Raw genomic sequence first — 24,792 nt, 5'->3', positions numbered from 1 at the left:
AATATCTCTAATGATTATAGCAGACCCTTAGTAGTCCGAACTAATTCCTCCTTATGTGTTTTGGTTACAAGTAATTAATTTGGTGAAAAGTAGAGGCACTAGCTCCACTAGACCCCAACATTGGGAACTTGAGATACTATGTTGGGCTGATTCAGTCCAGGCCGAAAAAACACATCGGTCCGGGAAACCGGTGCTCCGACAACCGAACCAAGCTCCACCTCAGAGCACTAAAAACTAAAATAACTCATATCATCACAAAAATAAAAATAGAAGGCAACAAATCTAACTTGCTTACCTGCAACCCTCTGTTCACACTGGGACACATAAACACAACCCTCCAAAAAGCAAAACCAAACTCACTTTCACTCTTCAGTGTCTCTCATCACTTGTGTAGAAACTAACTAGAACCAAACCCCAAACCAATCTCCGTTCCAGATTCTTCAGACGCAGATACTCTCAACTCTCAACTCTCACCTCCACTATGGCCCTCTCCGTTCCCATAGTGACTGTCATCACCTCCCTCCACCTCATCGCCTTCATTTTCGCCGTCGGCGCCGAACGACGCCGTTCCACTGTACGTACCCTTCGTCATCTCTTGTCTCTTACTATTGTTGATACTTGTTCAAATCTCTGAGTTTTGTAACTGTTTCTCAGGCTAAGATTGTCCCCGACGAGTACGACGAGCAGACCTACTGCGTTTACGGCACCGACGCTTCCACCGTCTACGGTTTGGCCGCGGTTGGCCTTCTTCTGCTCAGCCACACTGTGCTTAACGCCGTTACCAGGTGTCTCTGCTGCGGCAAAGGCTTGGTCTCTGGCTCCTCTACTACTTGGACCGTCTTCTTCTTCGTCTTCTCCTGGTAATTATATATCATCCTACTTTCATTACTAATCTCTTTAGGTTTGTTGATTTGATCCGCAGTTACTATGATTTTTACTTTGGTTTAGTGATTCGGTCACTCATTTCAGTCATTTGGCATTGCTGGTTTTGGATCGGTTTATTTAATTAGTGATTTGGTAAAGTTGTTGCTGTGTATTGTATACTTGCGTTTGTTTAGAATATGGTAAAGTGTAGAAAAAGAGACTAATGGTCATGATTAGTGAGCGATTTGGGTTACTTTGGCTACCTTTACTCTTATGCTTTTCAGCTTTTTTTAAGATCGAACACTCTTTAGTTTCCACTAGTTTGACATTTGGAACCTACAAGTTTTCTTCTATCAGGCTCGTGTTAATTCACGGGCATATGATTTGAACTATTACTTTGTGATTCAATATAGCCAATTTGACAGAATTTGTCGTGCACTCATGTTTGAATGTGGCAATCCACTTTAGGCTCAGAATTAAGACAAGTATATAAGCTAGATCGGTGTTCAGTACATGTTGTTCTTTCTTCTCGACCTTTTTTCTGTACATGAGAATTCCATTTGCTGCATTTTAATAAATGGAAGCTTGAACTATGAAAACAGGACGACCTTTTTGGGAGCCGAGGCATGCTTATTGGCTGGGTCAGCAAGGAATGCCTACCACACCAAGTATAGGGGGAAATTCAACCTAGATGACCTGTCCTGTGCCACTCTCCGTAAGGGCGTGTTTGCTGCAGCAGCTGCTCTTACACTGTTGTCGCTGATAGGGTCAAACCTGTACTACTGGTCACATTCCAAAGCTGATACTGGTGGGTGGGAGAAGCACCACAATGAAGGTGTTGGCATGGGTGAATCTAATTATGGGCAGCATGAGCAGCAGCAGCAAAAGCAAACCACTGGATTCGAGAAGGTGTAATGCTGCTATGATACAGCTTTGTTTTGAATGGCGGCCGTGCTGTGGAATGAGGTTGAGCAGATCAGTATTGAAAGTTTTTGTGGCTTCTACTAGACTTGTATATGCTATGTCATGATTGTCATCTGCTCCGTTAGAAATGTGAGTGAAATATTTTGGTGAACCATGGAAGTAAAATTAACATATTCCATCAATTAAACCTTGTAATATGCACTACTATGTACTTGTGTTTGAAAATTCAAGTTGTACTCCCCAATTTGCTCATATTCAGGATGGTTCTTTCTTTTCCTTATTTCATGGCATGTCTTAGTGTATTATAGCACTAGCAGGCCTCCTTTTTCAATTGTGGAAGCAGGGTGTACATCTATCTATTTTCATTAACATATTGTAGAATGCATCCCACCTCTACTTGTCTGAATGTCTGATTTTTACTCAGATTGCGCAAAGAGCATGACTTTAATTCAGTGCTAAACACCAGAGCACGGCTCAAACAATTAATTAAGAACTTGAAATCATAAAAGCGAGTTCGATACGGACCATCAAAACTTTGAGACCTAGATTGCCAAACATGACATCTCAAATGTCATCCAAGGAAGCTTATGTTGCAAGTCAATTAGGTTTTGGAACATTCCTGCTGCCCACATCAGAATATTTTCCCTATTATTAGGCATGATAGCTATTCCAAATTTTCCTTGCCAGGATCTCTTTTCCCAACAAGCTTAGGTGTGCGCAGCTAGTTACCAAAATATGGCAGCACTTGTTGTAAGATGTAATATCACCGGCCCATATATACTTGCTTAAATTCTTTGCTACATTCCTTTTCCTTGTAGTAATGAAAACTAGACTTCTCACAATCGGACAACCTATGCCTATTTATGAGCAAAGAATCAGAACTTCTCTTATCTGACAATTAGAGTGATTTAGGTTATTGTGGGCTAGAAATTGTGGTTCGTTCTAAACATCACATTGTGTTCTTTGCTGGTGTAAACGGCCAAAGCTTCCGTAAACTCCCGTATCGTCTGATTTCCTAGCAACCTTTTGCAGTAGAATCATGTCAACGTATAGGCCTCTTCATGCCATTCTTGGAGGAGGGAAAGGTAAAACTCATCGTACATTAGCGTCGTTATTACTGTATCTGTAATTCTGTATTTCTTCGTAATCCACTTTTGAGATTTGACTAAGTTTGCTTCTGGTTTTGCAGTGGCTGACATAATGTTATGGAAGGACAGGAAATCAGCTGGTGTAATCTTATTAGGGTTCACCACATTATGGTTTTTCCTCCAAGTACTAGAATACCATTTTGTATCTCTTCTTTGTGACACCCTCATGCTGATCATGACTCTTGGAATCCTCTGGTGCAAAATCGCAGCACGAATATTCAATAGGTAGTTAACTGCATAATGTGTTCATATTTGACATGCATAGATGCGTAGATATTGTTTAGTTTTTGGCTTCAATCTGACTTGAGCTTGGTTTTGTATTTATAGGATGCCACAGGAGATCAACATTCAACTGTCACAGTCTGCTTGGATATACTTCATTGGAACATTTAACTGGTTCCTGTTGAAGTTATGTGCAATCACATCTGGAAAAGACTTAAAACTCTTCTTTGTGGTACGTAAATTTTCTTTATTCCTTCTTTTCCTCATAATTTAACTTTCAGTTAGTCTCTAAAGATCAGCCTTAATTCTGAATTAATGCTTATTGTGTATATTTGCAGGCATTGGCTGGTCTATACACGATGTCAACTACAGGAACTTATATCAGCTCGCTGAACCTAATATATACAGGTAAGTAAGATATCACAGGCCAACACATTTCCATAGTAACATATATTAGCTATGAATTTAATCCTTAGTGGTTTTGGTTGAAGCTTACCTTATGTTTTAATTCATGACTGTTATGTAGTTATTCTCGCGCTCGGAACATTGCCAGCTTTGTATGCAAGATACGAAACTCAGGTTGATACAATCGCAGCCAGATGCATCAAAGGCGTGAAGAATTTAAGCCAATTGTTTCATGTCAAAGTTCTTGACAAGATACCAAGGCACAGGAAATTGAATTAGATAGATAATCATGAATTCATTTGAGACAGCATGTTGATGATCTTATGTTCAATATCAAAAATTAATGTTCACTCTTTATTTAGGTGCTTGAGGTGAGCCCACAACTATTTGAACTCACTTTCCTTTGGTTTGTTGGGCATGTGTAAACTAAAGGTTATCATGCCCGGCCACCTTAAGAATTCATGAGTGGCCCAACGACCTGACCCATTATTTACTTTTACAGTAACACTTGTTTTATTTTCAAGTGGTCTATTGTTAATATTTTTCCTTGTAACTTTTTTCAATAAAAATGATATAAACATTAAAGTTCTCATTAAATGAAAATGATACCTCCAATCAAAAAAAAAAATGAAAATGATACCTCTCGAATGAACAAAAACAAATTATCAAAAATGTTACTGTGGAAACCTGAGCGAACAATACTGCAAGGAACCAAGTGAGGAGATCAAAGGAAATCAAGAACAATAGAAGGTAGCCATATATGCTTCTAGTCACGAACGCAAGCTAACTCAATAGCTTTAATCACTACCATCACCATTATGTGAAGTAAGTTGAAATAGTGTTATTAAGAACTCTACCATCGAAATTGAGGAGTCGTATATTATGGTAAATTTAGTAATGTCAAAGCCAAGTGTATTCAAACTTCAAAGCACAACATTGTAGAGAACATAGGCATGACATCTACATACCATAAGGTTGTAAACTTGTAAATAAAGGAATACAATAGAACAATATTCTCTGATTGTATCCAATACTCAGAGAAGAAGAACGACAAGTGTGAATATCTTGTTCTTTCTTTATTTCTTGACGAAGACAAATGTTAGTACGCTGCAAAGTACTAGACATCAACGATTGACGTCCTTCAAGATTGTGGAACCCTGCCGCATTCTTGTGAAATATGTCCTGTTGTATAAGTCGGCCGGATTCATCAGCAGCTCCGAACTTTAAGATGATCGAAACCACTGCAGATAACATCGGCGACCTCATCAGTCATCATATTGGTCGCTTTGCAAATTGGAAACATGCTTGACACGACAAGAAACCTAGTTTCAATGTTTTTTTTTATAATCCCCTGAGTGGTTCAAAATCCTTGTTTCTGATCCAGAAGCTGACATTAAATCTGGAAAACATGGTTGCCTCTTGGTTCTTGCTATATATAGATTTCAAGTATCTCTGCGGCTAAAATGCGGGCTGGCAGTACTCGAGCTTCCTTGAATCTGAAGCAGTTAAACTAGCTTGCGTCGGTGGACGGGCCTATGGTTGCACTGAGAGTTCTACCTCAAGCATATATAATCATATATATGCACGGCTGCAATGAGTCCACATCCTTTATGTATATGACATATTTAAGTTTTCTTCAGCTAGCATATATATCTTTTGTGTCTGTTTTGTTGTATTATTGGCCGCACTGATCAACTCCCACGTTTTCTTCAGCTAGCATATATATCTTGTGTCTGTTTTGTTGTATTATTGGCCGCACTGATCAACTCCCACGTTTTCTTCAGCTAGCATATATATCTTGTGTCTGTTTTGTTGTATTATTGGCCGCACTGATCAACTCGGAGTGGGAGATGATAAAGATTGATATGTATATTTAGGCTACTCCTAACCAGTTTACCTCAGCATGATTGGTGAGTTCTTCATCACCAATTACGTTTGCAAAAGGCAACCAAGTTCCGTTAAACTTTATTATGCTACCATTACTAGCAAGATAGACATATTGATAAAGAAAAGAAAAGAAAAAAGTAAATTTTGTATTTCTGGCTATTTATAAAACATATTAGTTTTTTTTAATTCTGAATCATATATAATCATAACACGCACGGCTGTCATGAATCTATATCCATGGTCTCTATATCTGAAACACTCGAGTTTCTTCCACTGCAAATATCTAAATTATTTGTATGTAGATATGATTGAAAATGTATGTCTCATCATCCGGCACTAAGGCCTCATCTCGCTCTATCCTAAAAAGCTAAGCCCAGCCTGACCTGCCCTAATGGCCCAAGCCTTTTTCTATTAGGACAGGGTAATGATTGTGCAAATAAAACATGATTCTACCCTACTGGCCATATTGAGTCTTTTAGGGCTAAGCTCAGTCCAACCCTAAAAGCCTGCCTTTTTTTTCCTAATAATAACATATTTTTCAAATATGTTTTTTCTATGAGAACTCCTATTCATATCTCCCAAAATAGTATCTTGACCTCCCTACTCAATAGACCTCCAAACTATTTTTATAAGGAGCTAAAATGGTACTTATACCTCCCTTATTTCCCCAAAATACCCTATATTTCATGCCTTTTAAATCAATTGTTAAATCTACTTCAGTTTTCGAACATTTCAAAATATTTTTTACCACTGAAAACCAAGATCTTCTCATATTCGTAATATATATGGATATAGAGAAAATTAGCTATAAGCCCAATATTGAAGCCCCCTCTTTAAAATACATCCACACCCAATTTTTCTTTCAATCTATACCCAAAATCTTTTATTATCAATATTTATTCATTTTATAAATGTCTGATCTACATTTCTGATACATAAAAAGTTATATTAAATTATTTCCTTATTTTTAGGTTTTTACATCCATTTGAATATGGAATTAATGAATTTCATCCATAATTGTTTCATTATTTTAAATTCATATTACTAACTTCAATCTATATTTATACTCATCACTAGGCTATTCAGTTTTACAAGTTTTTCGTATCTCTTTGTTGTTCTTCTTCCATCAGTCTATCCAATTTTGTAAAGTTTTACACAATTCTTGTTTTTAAGCAATATGAGCTAGTAAAACGAAGATTATATGAGAAATTCTTATTGTGAGGTACGTACACATCTTTGTTCTTGAATGATTTTTTTTATTCATGTTAGATATATTATAACATAAATCCACTGCAAGAGGTATAATATTGTTTTGTTGGACGAGAAGCATAGGTAATATATATACACTACAAAATCTAATAACGAGGTACATTAAAATTATATATGTGCATGTTTTCCTCGATAAGAGGTACAATATAAAATTTCCCTATAGCAAGAAAATGCTCCTAACCTTTAGGTTGAAATTAAAATAGATACATATTTACTAGGTTAACAATGTTAACTTCTACCTTTATGTTAGGTTATAAAGAGATGAATGAATATAGAAATATTAGTGCTGCAAATAACAACCTACCAATTTTCAAGTTTTCTCTTTATAAATTTACATTTAAGATAGATAATTTAAATTACCAAAATATAAGTATTATATTCATTATCTACCTTAATTTAAATTAAAATTACAAACAGAATTTCTATAATTTTAGCAATAATAACGAGTCGATGTGCAATCTACAATTAGGTATTTAAAAAAGAATTTAATTCACTAACTAATCAGATATAAATAGTGACAACCTATGTAATTATTGTTCAAACGAAAGACAATTTATAAGTTTAATTGACAATTTTGAGAAAAAATTATAATTAAATAATATGTGGGTTTATTTTAAAAATGTGTATCAACAATGGGTGTAAAACTAAATACCCCATGGATCTATGAACACCATATAATTGCAGTAATAGTAGATTAAATTTTTCGGGTAAGCAGGTGGCACAAACATGAGTCTTTCCAATTAATAAAATGGCAACTGTACGTGTTGTCGATGACCAGATGACATTAGAATGTAAAAAGAAGAGGTGAAAATTCAGTTTGTTGAGATGGAAGAAGAGACCTTGAAATACAATTATAACCAAGGCTTCGATTAGAACGAAGGCATTTGAATAGGTTTAAATCATTTAATAAAAAATGAAACCAATGACCGGGTCCAGACTTAATTTCTTTGATATGTTTGTTCTGATTATTCTCCTCTATCATCAACCTTTTGGAACTCGTCATCTTCAGATTTTCAGTTCCATTCAAAATTGCACGGCTTCCATATAATGGCCAAGTAAACTCTGATCCTCATGTTCTTCTGATCAAGTACTTTGGTTTCGAACTTCTTATATGATCGGCACTTGTGGAATTGCACAATTATTAGATCTCTCCTCCCAAATTTTCTAGGTTATATATCATGGAGGTACAAAGTTTTCTATTTATTACTAATAATTCTAATGTGTCTTTGTTAGTAATTTTGCATAAGTTGACTTTGTCAACTATAATTCAGAAAAAGAGAGAGGTTCAAATGTCAATTTAGAATGTATGAATAAAAACTTTTTTCTTCTATTACATATGCAATAGAACTTATTTGTTTTTGTTTATTGACTTTATTGACTCTATTTTTGGTTATTTATGTTTTGTTAAATAACCCTTGATTTTGAATGAAAGTTCATTGAATATATGAATATAAGCACTTCGGTTTATATTTATAATTTTCTTAAGCTAAGTCTATTATATATGTGCATATAAAATATGATTATAAGTTAAAAAGAAGAGTCTTATATTACATGTATAATTATATAGTTAAATATTGAGGAAAAAAATTACTTCAATAAATTTATTTAGAGATTTTTTTTAATGAACATAATGTGATGTTTGGCCCGATTTAGCCCTATTTAGAGGGTCAGCGACTCAGCGCAACCCGACTTTACTAGACCATTTTAGCTCTAAAGGAATGAGCTGGTATGGCGGGCCGAAGACTTACAAACTAAAACCTTAATCCGGCCCTGAATTTTGTTGAATTGGTCAAAGCTTAACCCGGCCTTATCCTAAACCTAAAATTTAGGGTATGACTAGTCCTAGCCCGGCCATGATGACCCCTACTGTGAGGAAAATAAAAAGAAATAAAAAAATGAAAGAAAACAATCGACCTCACATTAGTACCTTGTCTACTGCATTTACTATTACTAGCATAAGACTGGCTCTCCTCTCGGTGGTTTGGTATAAACAGAAAAATAAGAAGTCTTTCAAGCAAGCTTTGGATGAGAGGGATAAGGCGAAGGACCTGAGCTTATTTATTTGAAATCTTAATCCCTTACCCCATTGATTCTCTCGCAGAAAAAATGCCACCTTTCTCTAGTGCTTCATTGGAGTTCTAAGCTAAGTCTTTTGTTGTGAGAAATTTGGAGAAGTCATGCTCCTATATATGTATAATATCAAACAGAGAGTTTCAAATTCGTTCTATTGTTGAAGAACAAGAAAGAGGGAGAGATCGTAGGATTTCGAGCTACTCAATACAGTCCAACTGCCTTCATGATCACTCAAACACAAATTAAAAGAAATATTATTATTAGATCCAAAGCTTATTATACATGAACTAATTCAGATTTGAACTAATTCACTCCGGAGGCACAAACACACCAGCAGGCAACAAAGACCTACAGTTTTAGTCTACGATCTCTTACTTCTCACAACACATTAAACCATAGCATATATAACACTCAGAGCATATAAGTATATGTATGTAGAGCTATCTTGTGATGCTTCAACAAGAAAACTCAGCATCGAATGGGCGTTATTGGCCTGATTGAGGTAGTATTGTGCAACTGGCCATCACTTTATATTCCTACAAAACGTTTAAACATCTTTATAATCGCGAGTGAAAACAATCAATATATGACAAACATGAAATATCATAAAGAAAATTATCTTAAACAATCACTTCGATTAATAATTATAGAAGTCATATATAGCATCCACTAAAAAACGATAATTTAGGTTTTAAATACACACCCTATATCTCCTAATACACACCTTTTTATTTTATTTTTTACAAAATCTGATTTAAGTATGTTAAATGACTATAATATACATATTATTATTGGAAAAGAATAAAGAGAAAACAAAAAAAAACTAGTCTAGGTTTTTCAACCTAGATGTACGTCTTTGTTTCTATACCTCATAATTGTCAAAAACGTAGTTTTCAGTTTGTTAATTAGCTTAGTGGTTCAACTTATATTGAAAACAGTTGGCTATTTTTTGTATCAGATTTTAGTTTTTCTTTCAACTTTATTGATCAAGTATTGCATGTGAGAATGGAATAAGTTTAGTTGAGATGTTGGGTTACAAGACTACACTACTGAATAATAAGTTCATATATGATGTCAAACGTTTCTAGTGGAAAACGTGAGAGATTAAAAAATATGTGTTAGTTACATTATAATTATACTAAATAATAAAATATTCCATGATATATATATATCGATAAAGGGTAATTTTGGTATTTTAGAGTGTGCATTTAGAGAAGAATTGACATGAAATTTTGGATTAGTAATGTAATAAGAAATGGGTGTGTATTAAGAAAAATGAGGTGTGTATTTAAAACTTCTCTTTCATATGTTATATTGTTGATTATTATGTCATCCAATAAGTAGATCTATACAAATTCACACTGGATAATACGCTCGATCAAACACTTAAAACCTCAAAATTTAAGTGTGAAAAATGTAAACAACCAACTGACATATTTTTAAAAGACCACTTACCTCCCCTAAAGATTGGTACATTTTGGCTGTGATCCATGGCACCTTGTGTATTGTATTGAGAAGTACTAGATTCTCCTTGGTGTGCAAGGTTGATTGGGTAAGGAATCAGTTGTGGCTGAGCAACAGTATTAGTATCGAATGAGCTATTAACTGTAGGCCACATTTGTGCAGGGTTGAATGTCGCCGGAGACAGAGATGGAGGGGGATCTTGGAATTGAGGGAATGAAACAATACTTGAATCGGAAATTATGGGCGAGTTTGGAATGGGAGTTGAAGGAACAGATTGAAAAGGAAGACCTGCTCTACCTGCTGTTGGATGACCACACGTATTAACTTTGCCCATTCCAATACCCATTCCCACACCCATCGGCAAATATGGCATGTATGTCATGCTCAGCATCTGAATCGAGCACACAATTGCACATATTGTGAATTAACATTATGTTGTAACACAGGTATGAAAAATAAATGAAAGGGATCGCGGAAGAGAGAAAGAGAGAGATAAAGAGATACTTGATGTTGACACTGAAGGCATTTGAGATAATTCGCAGCATCACTTAATATTGAAGCTTGATCTGTCTGAAAGGTTGGTAAGGCAGAACTAACATCAGTATTGACATGGCATCCGTTAAGACAGATATATCAGTATATTTATTTAATAATTCAAGTCTAGAAGAAAAAAAAAAGACAATTTATATTACAGAAAAAGAAGAGGGGGAACATTGGACATATCGAAGATTATTTATAGAGAAAGAGCGGCGGCTGTAGATTTAGGGTTTTGAACAGCATGTAGTCATGGTTCTCAAAACCGAGCTTTGGCTCTTCAGTGGCACCATATTACTGTTCAAGGTGCTACTTTGGAGGTCATCCGGCCAGAAGCGGAGGACCAGTGACGTCGCTGCTCGCAAGGTCGTGCTCCGTGAAATGAAGGAGAGAATCAAGAAGACCAAGGATGAGAAAAAGCCAAAAAGGTAATATACAAAAGGCTGCAGCGAGCTTCCAAGTGCATCAGTTGAACTTCATATGTTTATATCTCAAAAGAAGAAGAAGAAGAAGACACTACTGCTTGAAACACCTGATGACCAGCAAAAACAAGCCAACCACACTGGGATCGAATAGGTATCATAAAGTAAGAATTGAGGGTTGTGCCATGTTTCGTACGTTGTTGTCTTACAGCTGTTTAAATCGTACACGTGTTTCTCTAAATCGTTGTATTGGCATCACTATTAGGAAGGGGAATCGAAGAGTGTTTTTAGACAAATAACAAGGCAGCATGCAGTCCGTCTTGATTGTATTTGGGTGCATATATATACAGGAGGTCGATCATATATGATATAAGAAGCAAAGTGACCTGAAATTAATCAAACTACTCACAAGTAAAGAAAAACGTACCTTATTACAGTTCGGTATGAGTTTTCTCAACGTGTGTATTCTTTCTTTGATTGCATTTCTACGGTTCTAAAGAAGTAGAGAAGTATTCACTTATTCATACCGAGACGATCCATATAAAGAATTTCACATATTTATACTAACTCACCTTCTCAGACTGGTTGTGAATTTCATTCTTTTGTGACGCCGATCGTGGTTTTTTAGGTGGTTCATTCTCTTTTCGAATGAATTCTTCTTTTGAGATCACGGCTACGTCGTCCTAATTAGAAAATCAAAATTTTAACGTTAGATGAATGAAATAGGGTTTGAATGAAATTGGGAAATAGGGTTTGAATGAGATAGGTCAGACCCTTATGCATATATATGGGTTGTGATCTTACCTTGTTAAAACATGATAGTAAAGTCTTCTCATCTGAGATAGTATGATGAGATGCAAATATCGGTTTAGGAAAATTAATATTATGAAAATCTTCAAATACTTCATCTCCCGGTATTGAGGAGTTTAACCATACAGAATGTTCTTGAATTTGAGGATTGACATGATTGACAGCTACTTCAGTGAAAGAGTTGTCAGCTACAACATTCTGGGAGTTGACAGCTACTGTAGGAGCTACAGTAGGATCAGGAACCAGAGTAAAGTCTCCGTACTGAAAATATTGGAAATCAAACCCTTGAGTAGTAGTACCATACATCTCTAAATCCGGTTGATTTAAGTTCTGCATGACTAGCGTAGGCTAGATGGGAGAAACTTTAAAACATCTGAAACAAAAAAGAAGATGAATCATGAAGGAAACTTCTCCTCCAGGAGAAGAAATATAAGTGTGGTAGAACACCAGTAGTAGAGTAGAGACCAGAGAGAATAAGCAAGAAGAAGAAGCCCTTTGCACTCTCAACACTGCTTGGTAGGAAACAATAATTGAATTGGTGGTATTAATAGGAAACCGCTAAAATGCCATGCTTCTCTCTGCATGTGGAACTTGTCCGCTAGTGAGTTGTTTGCTGATTTGAGTTTGCTCGGGAACGGAGTACGTCCAATTGTCTCCTCTGCAAGTATATCTGATCTCCTGACGATTCCATTACCTGTTGGATAGGCATGAACACACGTGGACACAAGCAGGACTTGTGGCAATTCCCTCAACCTTGGCTTCCGAGGAATGAACAACAATTTTGGCTTCCGAGAAAAGAATTGCGCGAAACCACTAATTAACCATGACAGAACAAGAAAAAGAAAATTGAATCCAATTGAGGTCCTTGGTTCGTAATGCATCTAATATATTCGTCACTCGTTGAAGAGTTTGTGTATAATTTGAACTTCTAATCACGATAACTGTATGGCTTTGACCAAGTAATCATCATTATTGAGCAACTTCAATTCCTCCTTTTGGATTCGGGTTGAGGATATGGGCCGTGAAGGTTTTTTTTTTTTCGCAGCAACAAAAAATGAGGAAATTATAGGTGTACTGCATTTATATACGTACTTGTTATATGTACATGAATTAATGACGATGATGAGAACTTTTTTTTTTTTTTTTAAGAATAGGTGTGTCTTCACTTGACTATTTTTGGTTGATAAAAAGCCAAAAAAGAAAATATAAATCTTTGATTTTAGAGGCTGCAAGCAGCAAGAGAAGAAAACATAGTATCATCGTCATGTAATACTGGCGTCATATCGAGTCTCTATAATATAAGATGAGCATATCAAATAACAGAGCTTTATTGGTATACATGTTGATCATATATGACAGGTTTGTATGTTACTGTGTACCGTTTTTAAAAATGCCAAGTTGAGAAATGTTTGTGTTTTAGTGTAGAAGATGAAGATCCATGTGAAACTGACGAGACCAATATATATGGCTCCATTTGATCATACCCCATGCATGTGATTATTAACGTCCGCTATAGCAAGCAAACAATGTAACCTCACACTGCTTTAACTTATTCGGCTACGTACGACTGTAATAGTGTAATTCTACATAGCTAGCTAGGGTTCTGGCATGATGCTCTACTTAATCCAGTCATTAGCCGCTTGTTTATTACTTGATATATTAAACAAGCAAAAATCTTATCGTCTCTGTCTCTGTCTCTTGAAGCAAGTCGTCAGGGCTTCTCCTTGGCTTGTGTCTTCACCTCCGATCGATCCCACTATGGGTGCTTGATGGCACCAGCACCCATATTTTCTTTTGATTCAGGACAAGTGGTCATCCCTTGGTCGGCGACGCCAATTCTTCACAACAATTTCAAAGAACTACTTATTCTAAATATTATATATATAAATGAATTTGGATCATAACACTTCTACGACAAAAGAAAATCATAACACTAGTTCACAAAGTGATCGATGAACCGAAAACGGAAAAAAAATTGAGAATTGGAGATGAAGATTCATTCATTTCGTTGGAGACAGTCAGAGCTTAACTTTATTTTTATTTGGTGTAGTTTCCATTGGTCATTTGGCCTTCGGTTTCCTTACTCTGAAGTCCAAAGTCATCGTTGTGAACGAATAATACTATATACAACATTGTGTTGACCAATTACTAGATACCAACACCCCTCGAACACGGTGTTGGTCACATTTATGAATACAAAAAGTCCCTGGATATGATTCTCTTAGCTTAATAGAAAAGAAAACACGTATTATATCGATCACATAAGAGGGGGCTCGGTCAACGTGTTAAAAGCACTGAACCATTTCTATATAAGAAGAAGAAGAAGAAGAAGAAGATCCCATATGGCCAGGATTTTGAAAGACTTGGCCGGTGGAAGTGGCGAGAGTTTAAGCAGCGCTGTGTGTCTCTTCTGGGCAGCTTTGGTCACTTTAGCTCTTATTTCAGCTATCATTTTCACGTGTTCAGATGGTATGCCCAATGACGATAAACCTTCCAACACCACCCACAATGATACTTACGGCACAGCTTGCACGGCCGGCGGTTGCGGTGGAGCATGCGGGGCTTGAATTCTTTCTCTACTGCATCAGAACCAGCAGCACTAGATTTTCACCTGTGTTTTGATGTATATGACAGGTTTTAGCATTCAACTTTTATGAACAGATACAAGGCAATGTTTGATCTTCATTCATCCTATGATTTAGTGGATTATTTCCAGATACAAGTAGTAGCCTATTTGAACAGATGAGTGCACTTATCATGATGAAAGATATTATTTTTCCAAGGAGAGACTTCTTATCTGAGTTTCTGATATAAGTGGCTAACATGTTGTCATGAGTATACATCAACTATCAGATGCCTTTCCCCATAGAAATGCCAACCAATGAGAATACAGACAACTTGCAATTCAAAGTTCAAGGGACCACAACCAAAAAGCAAACTACAGATTACAGTAAATGATTATTCAAGTTCAAGATGCAAATCTGACTTGCACTTTAGTTACATCATATATCTTATCTCAAGCACAACAAGGAAATACCTCTTTGGTATAAGATAAGAGCATAAGCACATGGATACTCTTTAATCGCGTTCTTATTCACGCATGCTACATATCATATAAGTCAGAAATACTTTTCACAATCAAATACTGTAGGCAGGAGAATATTCAAATTGTATTTACTTTCCAAGTTTCTTCCTGATCTCGGTGGAGGATATATCCATCCGGAACTTCTCTGGTGGTATTGAAATGAACATATCTTTTAGCTCTTCTGGAATTTCAAAATCATCCAGTACCTGCGAAAGTAATATGAAACAGAGATAGGCACTTACATAAGCATACAAGGGATGAGATATGTGAAGGTAGTTTATGGAACTTCTTACATGCAAACATACCTTGAAAACACCATCTACATTGCGACCACCCACAAGAAAAGTGGACCCCGTTACCTTGCATCTGAGAAGTATATCTAGCATTTTTTTGTAGTCCCCGTCATAGTATTTGGGCTGAGAAAATATAATTTTTAAGTAGGGAAAGTTAAATATCAAATGTAAGCTTCACTCTCACTGAAAAATAAAGAGGCTTGTTGAAAATTATGATAACCATTAACCAACATTATGAAGTTCTATAAACCACCAAAATGGTGTGTAGTCTATTAGGTGAGTATATGCTTCTTCTTTTTTTAGAATTCCTCAAATGTAAGATAATAATAACATACATTAATCAGTCTTGCTGCTGTGTCAGCACCAATCACAAACGTACTGCCTGGGAAAAGTTCAGCTTTCTTATAAAAATATGGCTGATTGGATATGATTACCGTTTTTCCTGTCAATCAAAAATAAAAATTATGACTTACAGTTCAGAAAATATAGGAAAACGCATCATTACCTCAAAAAAAAAAGAAATACCCCAAGAGATGCTGGTAGTATAGCACTCAATCACTCATTATCCATCCGAACACCAAAAAACATTAAATGAAAAAAAAATGACAGAAATTAATCAGCCTCACCAGCTTTTTCAAACTGCTTGACACGATCTTTAATTTGCGATATCAAAAGTGGAGGTTTGTCAGCATTGATTGCAGACAGTTCAAAGCATGGGTAGCCATTGCCACAGATGCTGCATAAAAATGATGGCTGATAAGAACACTATACATTCATTCTCATTTGATAGGTTATACGTCTCCAAATGAATATCAGGTGAGCAGATTCTGAACAGTGAAATGGTTATATCAAAAGTCTTTCGGGTGGGGAACAAAGTTAGCCATTACTCTGATGAATCCCAGGAAAATAAAACACTGGTGAAGAATCCAGCAGAGAGACAGAATTAAGAGTTGCAGTAGAAATAAGCTGTTGTACCTGGTAGCAATCTCTAATAGTTTGAGGTGGCCTTCATGTAATGGATTAAAAGAACCAGACAGTATTATCTTTCTTTCTGGAATTGGCACAGAATGCTCTGGAAAGAAGTTCATACAAACTTGGTGAGGAACAAATTGACAGACACGTATGAGAACTGATTGAACCTAAAGATTAAAACATACCACTGGAAAAGGGATAAACCTTGAAGCATATTTGCCCATTTATAAGTTGCTGTAATTCTTCATCTTCACTGAACTGCTTTTCACATTCTTCAGGCACTTCAGATTCAGTGAGATCTGAAACAAATGTTCCGGGAACTTTGCACGCATTTGCAATTGCCTGTAACCACATTGATAGAAAGGCTGCATAAGAAACAAAATTAACATATGAGTTATTGAGTTTACAGAAGTTACATTTTGCAAGTAAAGAAAAAGTGAAAGATATAGAATTACTCCTTAAAAATATTTCTTTTCATTAATAAGGTCCAGAGAGAAATTTCAAAAATGATAAATTTCAGTTTACTTTGTCCTATGAGAGTTTTGGTCCCTAACCTACCAAATCTTGTTCAGAAATTATACTATGTGTGCCTGCCTGTTAGTTTAGAAGGCCAACAAACTTTATAAAGCTAACACAAATTGTCATCTGCCTCACACATGGCCACTTATTCGATCAGAATGCAGAACGTCTGAGCGGGTGTAAAAGTTAATTTTCCTGTGGACAGAATCCAATTTTGGGCTTCAGAATTCTAAGAACAACAAAAAATACATGAATTATTCTCAGAAAGTACAGCTCAAGTCTCCCATAGAGGGTAAAAACAATCAGTTTGTCCCAAAAGGACCATGAAATAGTGTAGATCAAGAAGCTTTTGTTAACTCATAATGCTTTTCAGCTTTTGTCTTAAATTGAATTATGTATTATAGTTCGTGCACAAAGTGTGACATTTGAAATGTCAGGCACAATATAACATAACAAGGGTCAGAGATCAGGGAGGATATTTGAGTTGAAAGAAATGTCTAAATATGATCAAAACAATATAAGCTAAAAGTTGATAGTGGCAGGCTGGCAGCCAGGTTATCAGTGACTACAATACTCAGCTGCAGGAAATCCCGACTCAGCGAAAGAGAGAAACATAGGACGTAAGCAAAAAAAAAACATATGTACCACAAATTTTGATCACAAACCATGTCACACACCTTGAGTACAAGATGACTTGCAACCATATCTTCTTCCTCTCGATTTCGTAAACCCTATAATGATGAAAATCAGGACACAATAGAGTGCAAAAATTTGAGATCATGGTCAAAATAAAAATAAAATAGGAAATTACCTTGGATAGGGTGACTGTTGATATAGAAAGTCTGTCAGATGTCCTAGTTGACAAATAAAACCTACAGATCATAAATAAATCATATTAACAACTGATAAACTAAGACAAAATATAAGAGACACTTTAGTAAGGACAATAACATTAATGATACAGAGTACATACTGTAAAAAGAAAATTCACGTAATAACTCAGAAAATCATACTCATTGTTTAAAACTCAATTTTATTATGATATCCAAGTACACAAGTGATCAACAAAAAGATCAACAATGACATTAAAAGGCACTTTACGTTGAAAAGATCTTGACAACAAGTAAATAAAAGCATATAAACAATGACATTAACCGACTGGAACGAAATACACTAAACATTCATTGAAAATGCAGTTTACTAGAGACGATTATGTCATGTAGGTAGACAAACTTGGCTTTCACTGTTATAACTTATTACATGAATGTCTTTGCTAATACTTACTGTTATCAACAAAGTTCTAAAAAAAACAGTGCCATACTGAAAACGCCAAAAGCACAGAACTGAACATTGACAAGAGTACCCTCATTTATGCTAAAATAAACCATACACAACAACTTCATGAAGCAACGCGGAAATATTTGCCCTCACTCTTTGCCAATATATATGTGTAAACAAATATTAATAGCTAATACACACAGGAACCACATATCTACACACACCTGTGGTCCCCGAGTTTTGGACGCGAGGTAGCCAGAGAACCAATGAAACCCACACCAAGAACTGGGGAACCTATTACAAACACAAACAGAAGCCACAATCAAATCTCAAATTGCATTCAAATCTAACCATTTCTATCAACAGATAGCACCTAATAATCCCAATTTCGCAATAGACTGTATAAAAATTCTAACTTCTCCACACAAAAAAAGTAATCACTGCAACACGACCAAACCAACCAACATAAAACTAACAGTGTGGATTAAACCTAACTTGTTTCATGATCCTGCAACCAACATAAGACAATGCCGAAAATGCGCCGCAGTTAAAGCTTCAGAATTCCTTTCATAAATTAATGGCTATATTCATACATCAGTAATCTGTAAACACACACATAATCAATGTGAAATAATAACAACCTGGTGAGGAGAGCTTGAGAGCTCGATTGTAAGCCAACAGAGCCATTTCTTCAGCCGTGTGCCGGCTACAAATCTTGTCCGGAATCTATGGCAACAAAGCAACAGCCTAACATCAATCTTTACACAGATTTAAAATTGATCAAAACTTTCTGAGCTAGTTAATCGAAGACGACGAACTTTGCCGAGTAATTGGATCATCGACATCCGGGAATAAGGCACTACAGTTTCGAGGACAGTGCTTGAGGCTCCGGGAACGGAGAGCAGCCACGCCACCGCCTGAAATATCAGTCTCAGTTAATTTGGACGGATTCTTCAAGCGGAAATTGAGAAGATGAGAGAGAGAGAGACCTGAGAGGCACCGCCGGAGAGATAGAGAACGGACTGGGTGGGAGTAGAGTGAATGGCTTCCACTAGTGCTCTGATTCCAGTGTTCATCACACTCATACCACGAGTCTCTGTCATTCTCTTCTTCTTCTTCTTCTTCTCTCTCTATCATCCCATTTTGTTTTCACCCGTGGATGGGAGCTCCTACGACGTCGTTTTGCCCATCGGTCATTAGCGGGCTCAGTATATGGGCCTTAACCGGGAAGAACATGTACAGTAACAATAGTCAATAGATGTAGCACATTGTTTTCACGTTCACCCGTTGATCAAGAAATTAACTTACATTTCCAAATGTGGTTGGACCTTTTTCTATTGATCTGGTGGGCAGGAAGCAAACAAGCAATTAACTTACATTTCCCGCCCACCTATCTAAGCAATAAGCACCAAGCAACCAGGAAACTCCATGAACAAACATGGGAACCAAACAAGGACCAACAAAACAAAGAAAAACCAAAACTAGGGTTCAAATGATAACGAATCAAAAGCAAAAAGTGAAACGAAAAAAACAAAAACAGAGGCCCTAGCGACTACAGACGCGCCCTCACGCGCATCCCAATGGGAGCCCCAGAGAACACCTCAACTAGACTTAATCCTACATCGAAAGATGAGAGAATAATCTACCTCAACTCAACTATAAAAACGACAAACTTTTGACATCATAAGGTAAGCAAACTAAACCACTCACTATTATTCTGCATAAATTACTATTGACATGACTTGATTATTGGAGAGTTGAAGACCCCGCCGTCGTGGTCTCCACTTTGACGATTAGTGCTACTTGTGACATGAACGGAACAAGGAACACGGCGTATCTTGTGAACGAATAGTATTGAAGCATATTGACATAGCGCAATACACAACATTAACATTGGCGTCGTCTGTGGGAATACGCAACAAAAAGTTCCCGTAAAACACATGCAACATTTAGCGAAGCAACTGCACTTCGAAATGAGCACTCCTAACTCTTTACCCCTTATTCCAACCGACGGTCATGTGGAAGACATAACGGACCTTAGCCTCAACCATCCCCTACCCTCCACAAATGACTATATAATTCTCACCCCTACACCCGGGACGGTCGCCAGCACTAGCGCGACTCCTGATCCCGTGATCGCTGCGAGGATGGAAAACATGGCCAAAGACCTAACCGAATGCCAGCAACGCTAGGCACTCGAACGGGAGAAGGTTGCAGCTTTGTAGGCCGAACTCGACAGGATGCGAGCACAGCTAGAAAGGGCAGAACGCAGTCGTCAGCATGAAGAATCACAGCGCGAAGGTAGCGCGCAAACAAAAGGGTGGGAACAAGTCAATCTAAGCGTCAGTTTGACCCCCTCCGAACTCGCTAGGAAGCGGCCACTATCTTCCAGGCGTATTTGCAACCACGAAGAGGGAAGCATGAGCGTCACTTCTCGCTCACGATCCCATACCACTGGCCATAGTACGGACCCCATGTTAGCCTTGATATTACAGCGGTTAACCGCCATCGAGCAACGGGATGCCAATCCGCGGTGCCAACCAGTATTCGCGGCCAGGCCGGGTCCATTCACCACGCAAATAATGAATATTATACGCCCATCACAATCTAAGAGTCCAAAGAATACACCATACACGGGCGAGGGCGACATGTTCTGGTACATTGATAACTTCAAAAAAGTCACCGCCAGCAAAGAATTTGATGACGTCACACTCTGCCACCTGTTCAGTGAAACATCATACATTGCTGGCATTCGCCGGGATGGAACTAAAGAGTTACCAGTCTTATACGCTGGCAGAGCTATGAACGGCCTAGAGATGCGATACCCGACACTGGAACAATTAGCTCTTGCGCTTATCGTCGCAGTTAGACGACTGTGCCATTACTTGCTCACAGTATCCACGTGCTTATAAACCAACCCCTCAAACAAGTACTGCAAAATCCATAACACTTGGGACGACTCAGCAAATGGGCTATTGAGTTGACATAATTTGACATCGAATACAAGCCACGATCCGCTATAAAGGGCCAAGCCGTAGCTGATTTTAGCATAAATGATTCCCCGAGATACGACTGAGACAGCACCAGGCAATGTCATTACCCGCACCACAATTTTTCCATGGAACTTACACATGGATGGTTCCAGTTGCGCCAATTCTAGTGGTGCATGCATCATTCTGAGGGGATCGAGGGGACTAGAGCTGGAGTACGCTCTCAAATTCAACTTTACTGCCTTCAATAATGTAGCGGAATATGAGACACTAATTGCAGGACTACAGTTAGCCCTCAGCATTGGCGCACTAGTATCAATATATTCAGCGACTCTTAGCTGGTAATCAATCAAGTCACCGGGTCTTTCACCGCCAAAGATGAGAAATTAGCAGCCTACTTGACATACGTCACAGCGTTATTAAAATGATTTGAATCATATCTTATTACCCATATCCCGAGGACTAGTAACGCAAGGGCGGACTTCTTAGCCAGGCTTGCCACGACGCAGCCACATCAGTGTCACAAGGATACCAGGGTCGAAGTGCTCCACCATCCTTCCACTCCTAGACTTTATAGGAGATATACCATATAGAACGACATTAAGGCTCGTGGATGGACGAGATCATAGCATTTAAACATGATGGAAAGCTACCCGAAGACAAGGACGTTGCAAGACAGCTAAGGAGACGCGCGGTGAGATACCACTTGCAAAACGACACAATCTATCGCCAGGACCTCCTGAACGCTAGTTTAAGATGCGTTACAACTGAAGAAGGCAAACGGATCTTGCAAGAAATTCACAGTGGCGACTGCGGTAACCACTAGGGCAGTCGTGCACTAGCTGGAAAGACACTACGAACATGCTATTACTAGCCCACACTTGCTGCCAACACACAAGAGCTAGCCAGATCTTGCCATAAATGTCAAATACATGGGCATATACCACAACAACCCTTAGAACCACTATCATACATAGTCAGCCCATGGATTAACTGCATCTGGGGCATGGATTTAATTGGCCCACTTCCCGTCGGGAAGTGCCAATTTAAGTGGGTCATCATGTGCATCGACTATCACTCCAAGTGGATTGAAGCCACACCCTTGGCCGCAATAACAACTGAGAAGGTCCAACATTTTCTACATCACACTATCTTTTACTATCATGGTACGCCAGAATCTATCATCACGGGCAATGGCACATAGTTCAATAATGACCACCTCATCACATGGTACAAAGCAAGAGGGACTACGCTCAAGTTCGCCTCTATCGCGCACCCCAAGACTAATGGGCAAGTAGAGGCCGCCAACAAGCTAATCAAGGGTCTCCTTAGGAAGAAATTGGATGCGGCAAAGGGGATTTGGCCCGAGAAGCTTGACGAAGTACTATAGGAAATCCGCACCACGCCAACAGAGGCCACGAGCGAGACACCTTTCTGTCTCATATACGGCACAGAAGAAGTACTCCCCATCGAAGTATTCCATCCAACACAATGGGTTTCGTTGTTTGACTCTGAGACCAATTCAGAAAATATGCAACTAGATAAAGACCTATTAGAGGAGAAGCGCATTGCAACGCACCATCACAACATCCTGAACAAGTAGTGTGTGGCACGCTTCTACAACTCCAGAGTAAAGAGCAGAACACTCTAGCTCGGTGACTGGGTCCTTAAGAAGGTTCAAACAAAGGTCACCGGTTTACGTCCGAGATGGGACAGACCATATAAAGTCGTCGAGATCGTTGAACCCAACACGTATTATTTGGAAGATAAGTACGAAGAAAGACTAGTCCACCTTTAGAACATGGAACAACTTAAGTACTACTACAAGTAAAGGTCTGCGCATAGCGCAACACAAAGACTTGGATTGTTTTAAGTACTTACGGCACACTACCAAAGCTATCTTTGTACACTCGGCTACGGCCAGGCTATCAATGAAATGAGGAATTTTTCAAACCATTGATCCTTACTACTCCAGTACACTAGCGTATCATGGAAATTAGATTCCTTCGACAGACTATTGCATTGTGCGCGCAACAAAGATAGTATTGAACATGTAGCCAAAAGTATAAAACAACAATCTAACAACGTTCGCTACCACAATAACACAGGAAACAAAAATAACTTCGAAGGCCCAAGGGATTTACTTCATTAAATCAAACAGTACGGCACATGGCCTATTACACATGAAAGCTTGAAAAATACAACGGAAACAAAAAAAAATGAGGCGCATCGGGTACGAAGGAGGTTCTTCCATTACGCCTAGTCTTTTAACTCCCTTCATGTTCCTCCCCCACAGCTTAAGCTACGCCGCGTTGTTTAAGCCGCATCACTTGTTCACGCAATATCTAAGTCCGCCACTTGCCCCGATTCACCTTGCGGCGATTGTGCATCATGGCGCTCTGCGAGGGAGAAATAGGAGAAAGAGTCTCCGGATTAGAATCAGACTTGTCATTATCACAAGATAAACCAGTAGAAGAAGAGTCAGAAATTTCCTTACCATTTTCCTCCGGCACTTCGTCCTCTGCAGTAGAGGAAGGCTACGAGAAAGGCGGTACCACCTCATGCGGCATACGTGGCGCTTCCAACCCCTTCTTCCTCAACTGAAACTCGTAGTCCGCCAGATCCAACATCCCCAGCTCCTGGAGTTGCGCAATCATGTCACCTACGGCCGTGACATAGTACCCTTCCAGGTACTCCGTCATCTCCGGTGACACCTTAAATGCTGCCACTGCGCTGGCTGTAGCCTTCTCCACTACGCGCGCCTTCTCCACCTCTGCTTCCTCCCTCACCTGCCCGAGTAGTCTCTCTGCCTTGACCAGAGCTGACTGCGCTACATCTCTTTCTACGGTCATTTGATGTGCCAGAGACTCGGCTACCTCCCGACGGGCAACCTCTTGGCAAAGGTCTTCTTGCAGGTTCGCTGCGTTCTCCAGCTTAGCCCGGGCATTGGCCAAGTCATTATCCAACATCAGCACTCTTGCTGCATGATTGATGTCATGTTCAGTCACTGAGCCCGACACGTTGGCCTATCTAGACGAGCTTCTCCAAGTCCGTTGTGCCCAGCTAGCTTAGTGGACTACAATCCAAGGCCAAGAGGTCCTCGTACACCCTGGATTCAGTGAAGGTTATTAGCCCCTTCTGGGTAGTCTTTTGTCTCTTCGGCTACGGTGCATCAACCTTCATATCTACCACCTTCTCAGGTGTGGCGGTGGACTTCGCCTTATGCTGAGTGGCGACCGTTTTTTGTGCCTTTTTCTTCTTGCCCCCCTCCAACTACTCCGCATATATGGCCAACCGCGGATCGGTGTCTATCTATCCCATAGCTTCCACATCGCTACGGTAAGGCAAGCCTTGCTCATTTGATAAGGATGCGTGTGTCGGTACGGGCAGGTCCATGACATGCGACGAGTCCTCAACCCGCTCACGGCAGCGTTTACCTTCTTATTCGCCGCCGCCGATTTCTTAGCCATCACACGTTGCAGCATGGTTAGAGCTAGTCCTTTTGTATCCGCAGTTACGTTGGGATCTTCTTACTGTAAGAACCTCGCGTAGCAAACACGCTCTGACTTATCAAAGTTCCTGTTTACCGAGAGCGTCATAGCTACACACACAATTACGAATCAGTACGCAAAA

The 24,792-nt window shown here is 38.6% G+C and overlaps 3 protein-coding genes and 1 long non-coding RNA gene across 4 annotated transcripts; 2 read left to right on the top strand and 2 right to left on the bottom strand.

Moving 5' to 3' along the window:
• The first annotated feature begins 262 nt into the window (after nt 1-262).
• LOC126791525 (uncharacterized) lies at nt 263-2,042 on the top strand. Its single transcript, XM_050517983.1, has 3 exons — nt 263-574; nt 655-860; nt 1,467-2,042. Exons 1-3 carry the CDS (start codon nt 482-484, stop codon nt 1,777-1,779), a joined length of 612 nt encoding a protein of 203 aa, XP_050373940.1. The 5' UTR covers nt 263-481; the 3' UTR covers nt 1,780-2,042.
• Nucleotides 2,043-3,102: 1,060 nt separating this feature from the next.
• On the top strand, nt 3,103-3,842 carry LOC126792029 (reticulon-like protein B14). Its single transcript, XM_050518536.1, has 4 exons — nt 3,103-3,161; nt 3,264-3,390; nt 3,497-3,566; nt 3,685-3,842. The coding sequence occupies exons 1-4, from the start codon at nt 3,103-3,105 to the stop codon at nt 3,840-3,842; spliced, it is 414 nt and encodes a 137-aa protein (XP_050374493.1).
• A 5,190-nt stretch (nt 3,843-9,032) lies between these two features.
• Nucleotides 9,033-10,485, bottom strand: LOC126792028 (uncharacterized). Its single transcript, XR_007671911.1, has 2 exons — nt 10,248-10,485; nt 9,033-9,328 (listed from the first exon to the last, which is right to left on the bottom strand). It is a non-coding gene; the product is annotated as an uncharacterized LOC126792028 (long non-coding RNA).
• Nucleotides 10,486-14,860: 4,375 nt separating this feature from the next.
• Nucleotides 14,861-19,298, bottom strand: LOC126790280 (uncharacterized). Its single transcript, XM_050516458.1, has 12 exons — nt 19,159-19,298; nt 18,988-19,086; nt 18,811-18,895; nt 18,394-18,463; nt 17,703-17,763; nt 17,569-17,622; nt 16,558-16,714; nt 16,376-16,472; nt 16,027-16,136; nt 15,736-15,842; nt 15,413-15,523; nt 14,861-15,313 (listed from the first exon to the last, which is right to left on the bottom strand). The coding sequence occupies exons 1-12, from the start codon at nt 19,270-19,272 to the stop codon at nt 15,197-15,199; spliced, it is 1,182 nt and encodes a 393-aa protein (XP_050372415.1). The 5' UTR covers nt 19,273-19,298; the 3' UTR covers nt 14,861-15,196.
• Nucleotides 19,299-24,792: the final 5,494 nt, after the last annotated feature.

This window comes from Argentina anserina, chromosome 4 (assembly GCF_933775445.1).
Source record: "Argentina anserina chromosome 4, drPotAnse1.1, whole genome shotgun sequence".
NCBI classification, from domain to species: domain Eukaryota; kingdom Viridiplantae; phylum Streptophyta; class Magnoliopsida; order Rosales; family Rosaceae; genus Argentina; species Argentina anserina.
Note: the sequence above shows the minus strand (reverse complement) of the source record. Positions and strands in the feature narration are given on the sequence as shown.

Excerpts from the sequence above, each read along its gene's own strand:
- LOC126790280 (XM_050516458.1), bottom strand. The coding sequence starts at position 19,272 with ATGACAGAGACTCGTGGTATGAGTGTGATGAACACTGGAATCAGAGCA. Across the intron at positions 17,764-18,393 it reads CCAAAACTCGGGGACCACAG|GTTTTATTTGTCAACTAGGA; the intron begins GTGTGTGTAGAT and ends TATGATCTGTAG. Across the intron at positions 16,715-17,568 it reads CAAGTCATCTTGTACTCAAG|GCAATTGCAAATGCGTGCAA; the intron begins GTGTGTGACATG and ends ATGTGGTTACAG.
- LOC126791525 (XM_050517983.1), top strand. The coding sequence starts at position 482 with ATGGCCCTCTCCGTTCCCATAGTGACTGTCATCACCTCCCTCCACCTC. Across the intron at positions 575-654 it reads CCGAACGACGCCGTTCCACT|GCTAAGATTGTCCCCGACGA; the intron begins GTACGTACCCTT and ends ACTGTTTCTCAG. Across the intron at positions 861-1,466 it reads TTCTTCTTCGTCTTCTCCTG|GACGACCTTTTTGGGAGCCG; the intron begins GTAATTATATAT and ends CTATGAAAACAG.
- LOC126792029 (XM_050518536.1), top strand. The coding sequence starts at position 3,103 with ATGCTGATCATGACTCTTGGAATCCTCTGGTGCAAAATCGCAGCACGA. Across the intron at positions 3,391-3,496 it reads ACTTAAAACTCTTCTTTGTG|GCATTGGCTGGTCTATACAC; the intron begins GTACGTAAATTT and ends GTATATTTGCAG. Across the intron at positions 3,567-3,684 it reads GCTGAACCTAATATATACAG|TTATTCTCGCGCTCGGAACA; the intron begins GTAAGTAAGATA and ends ACTGTTATGTAG.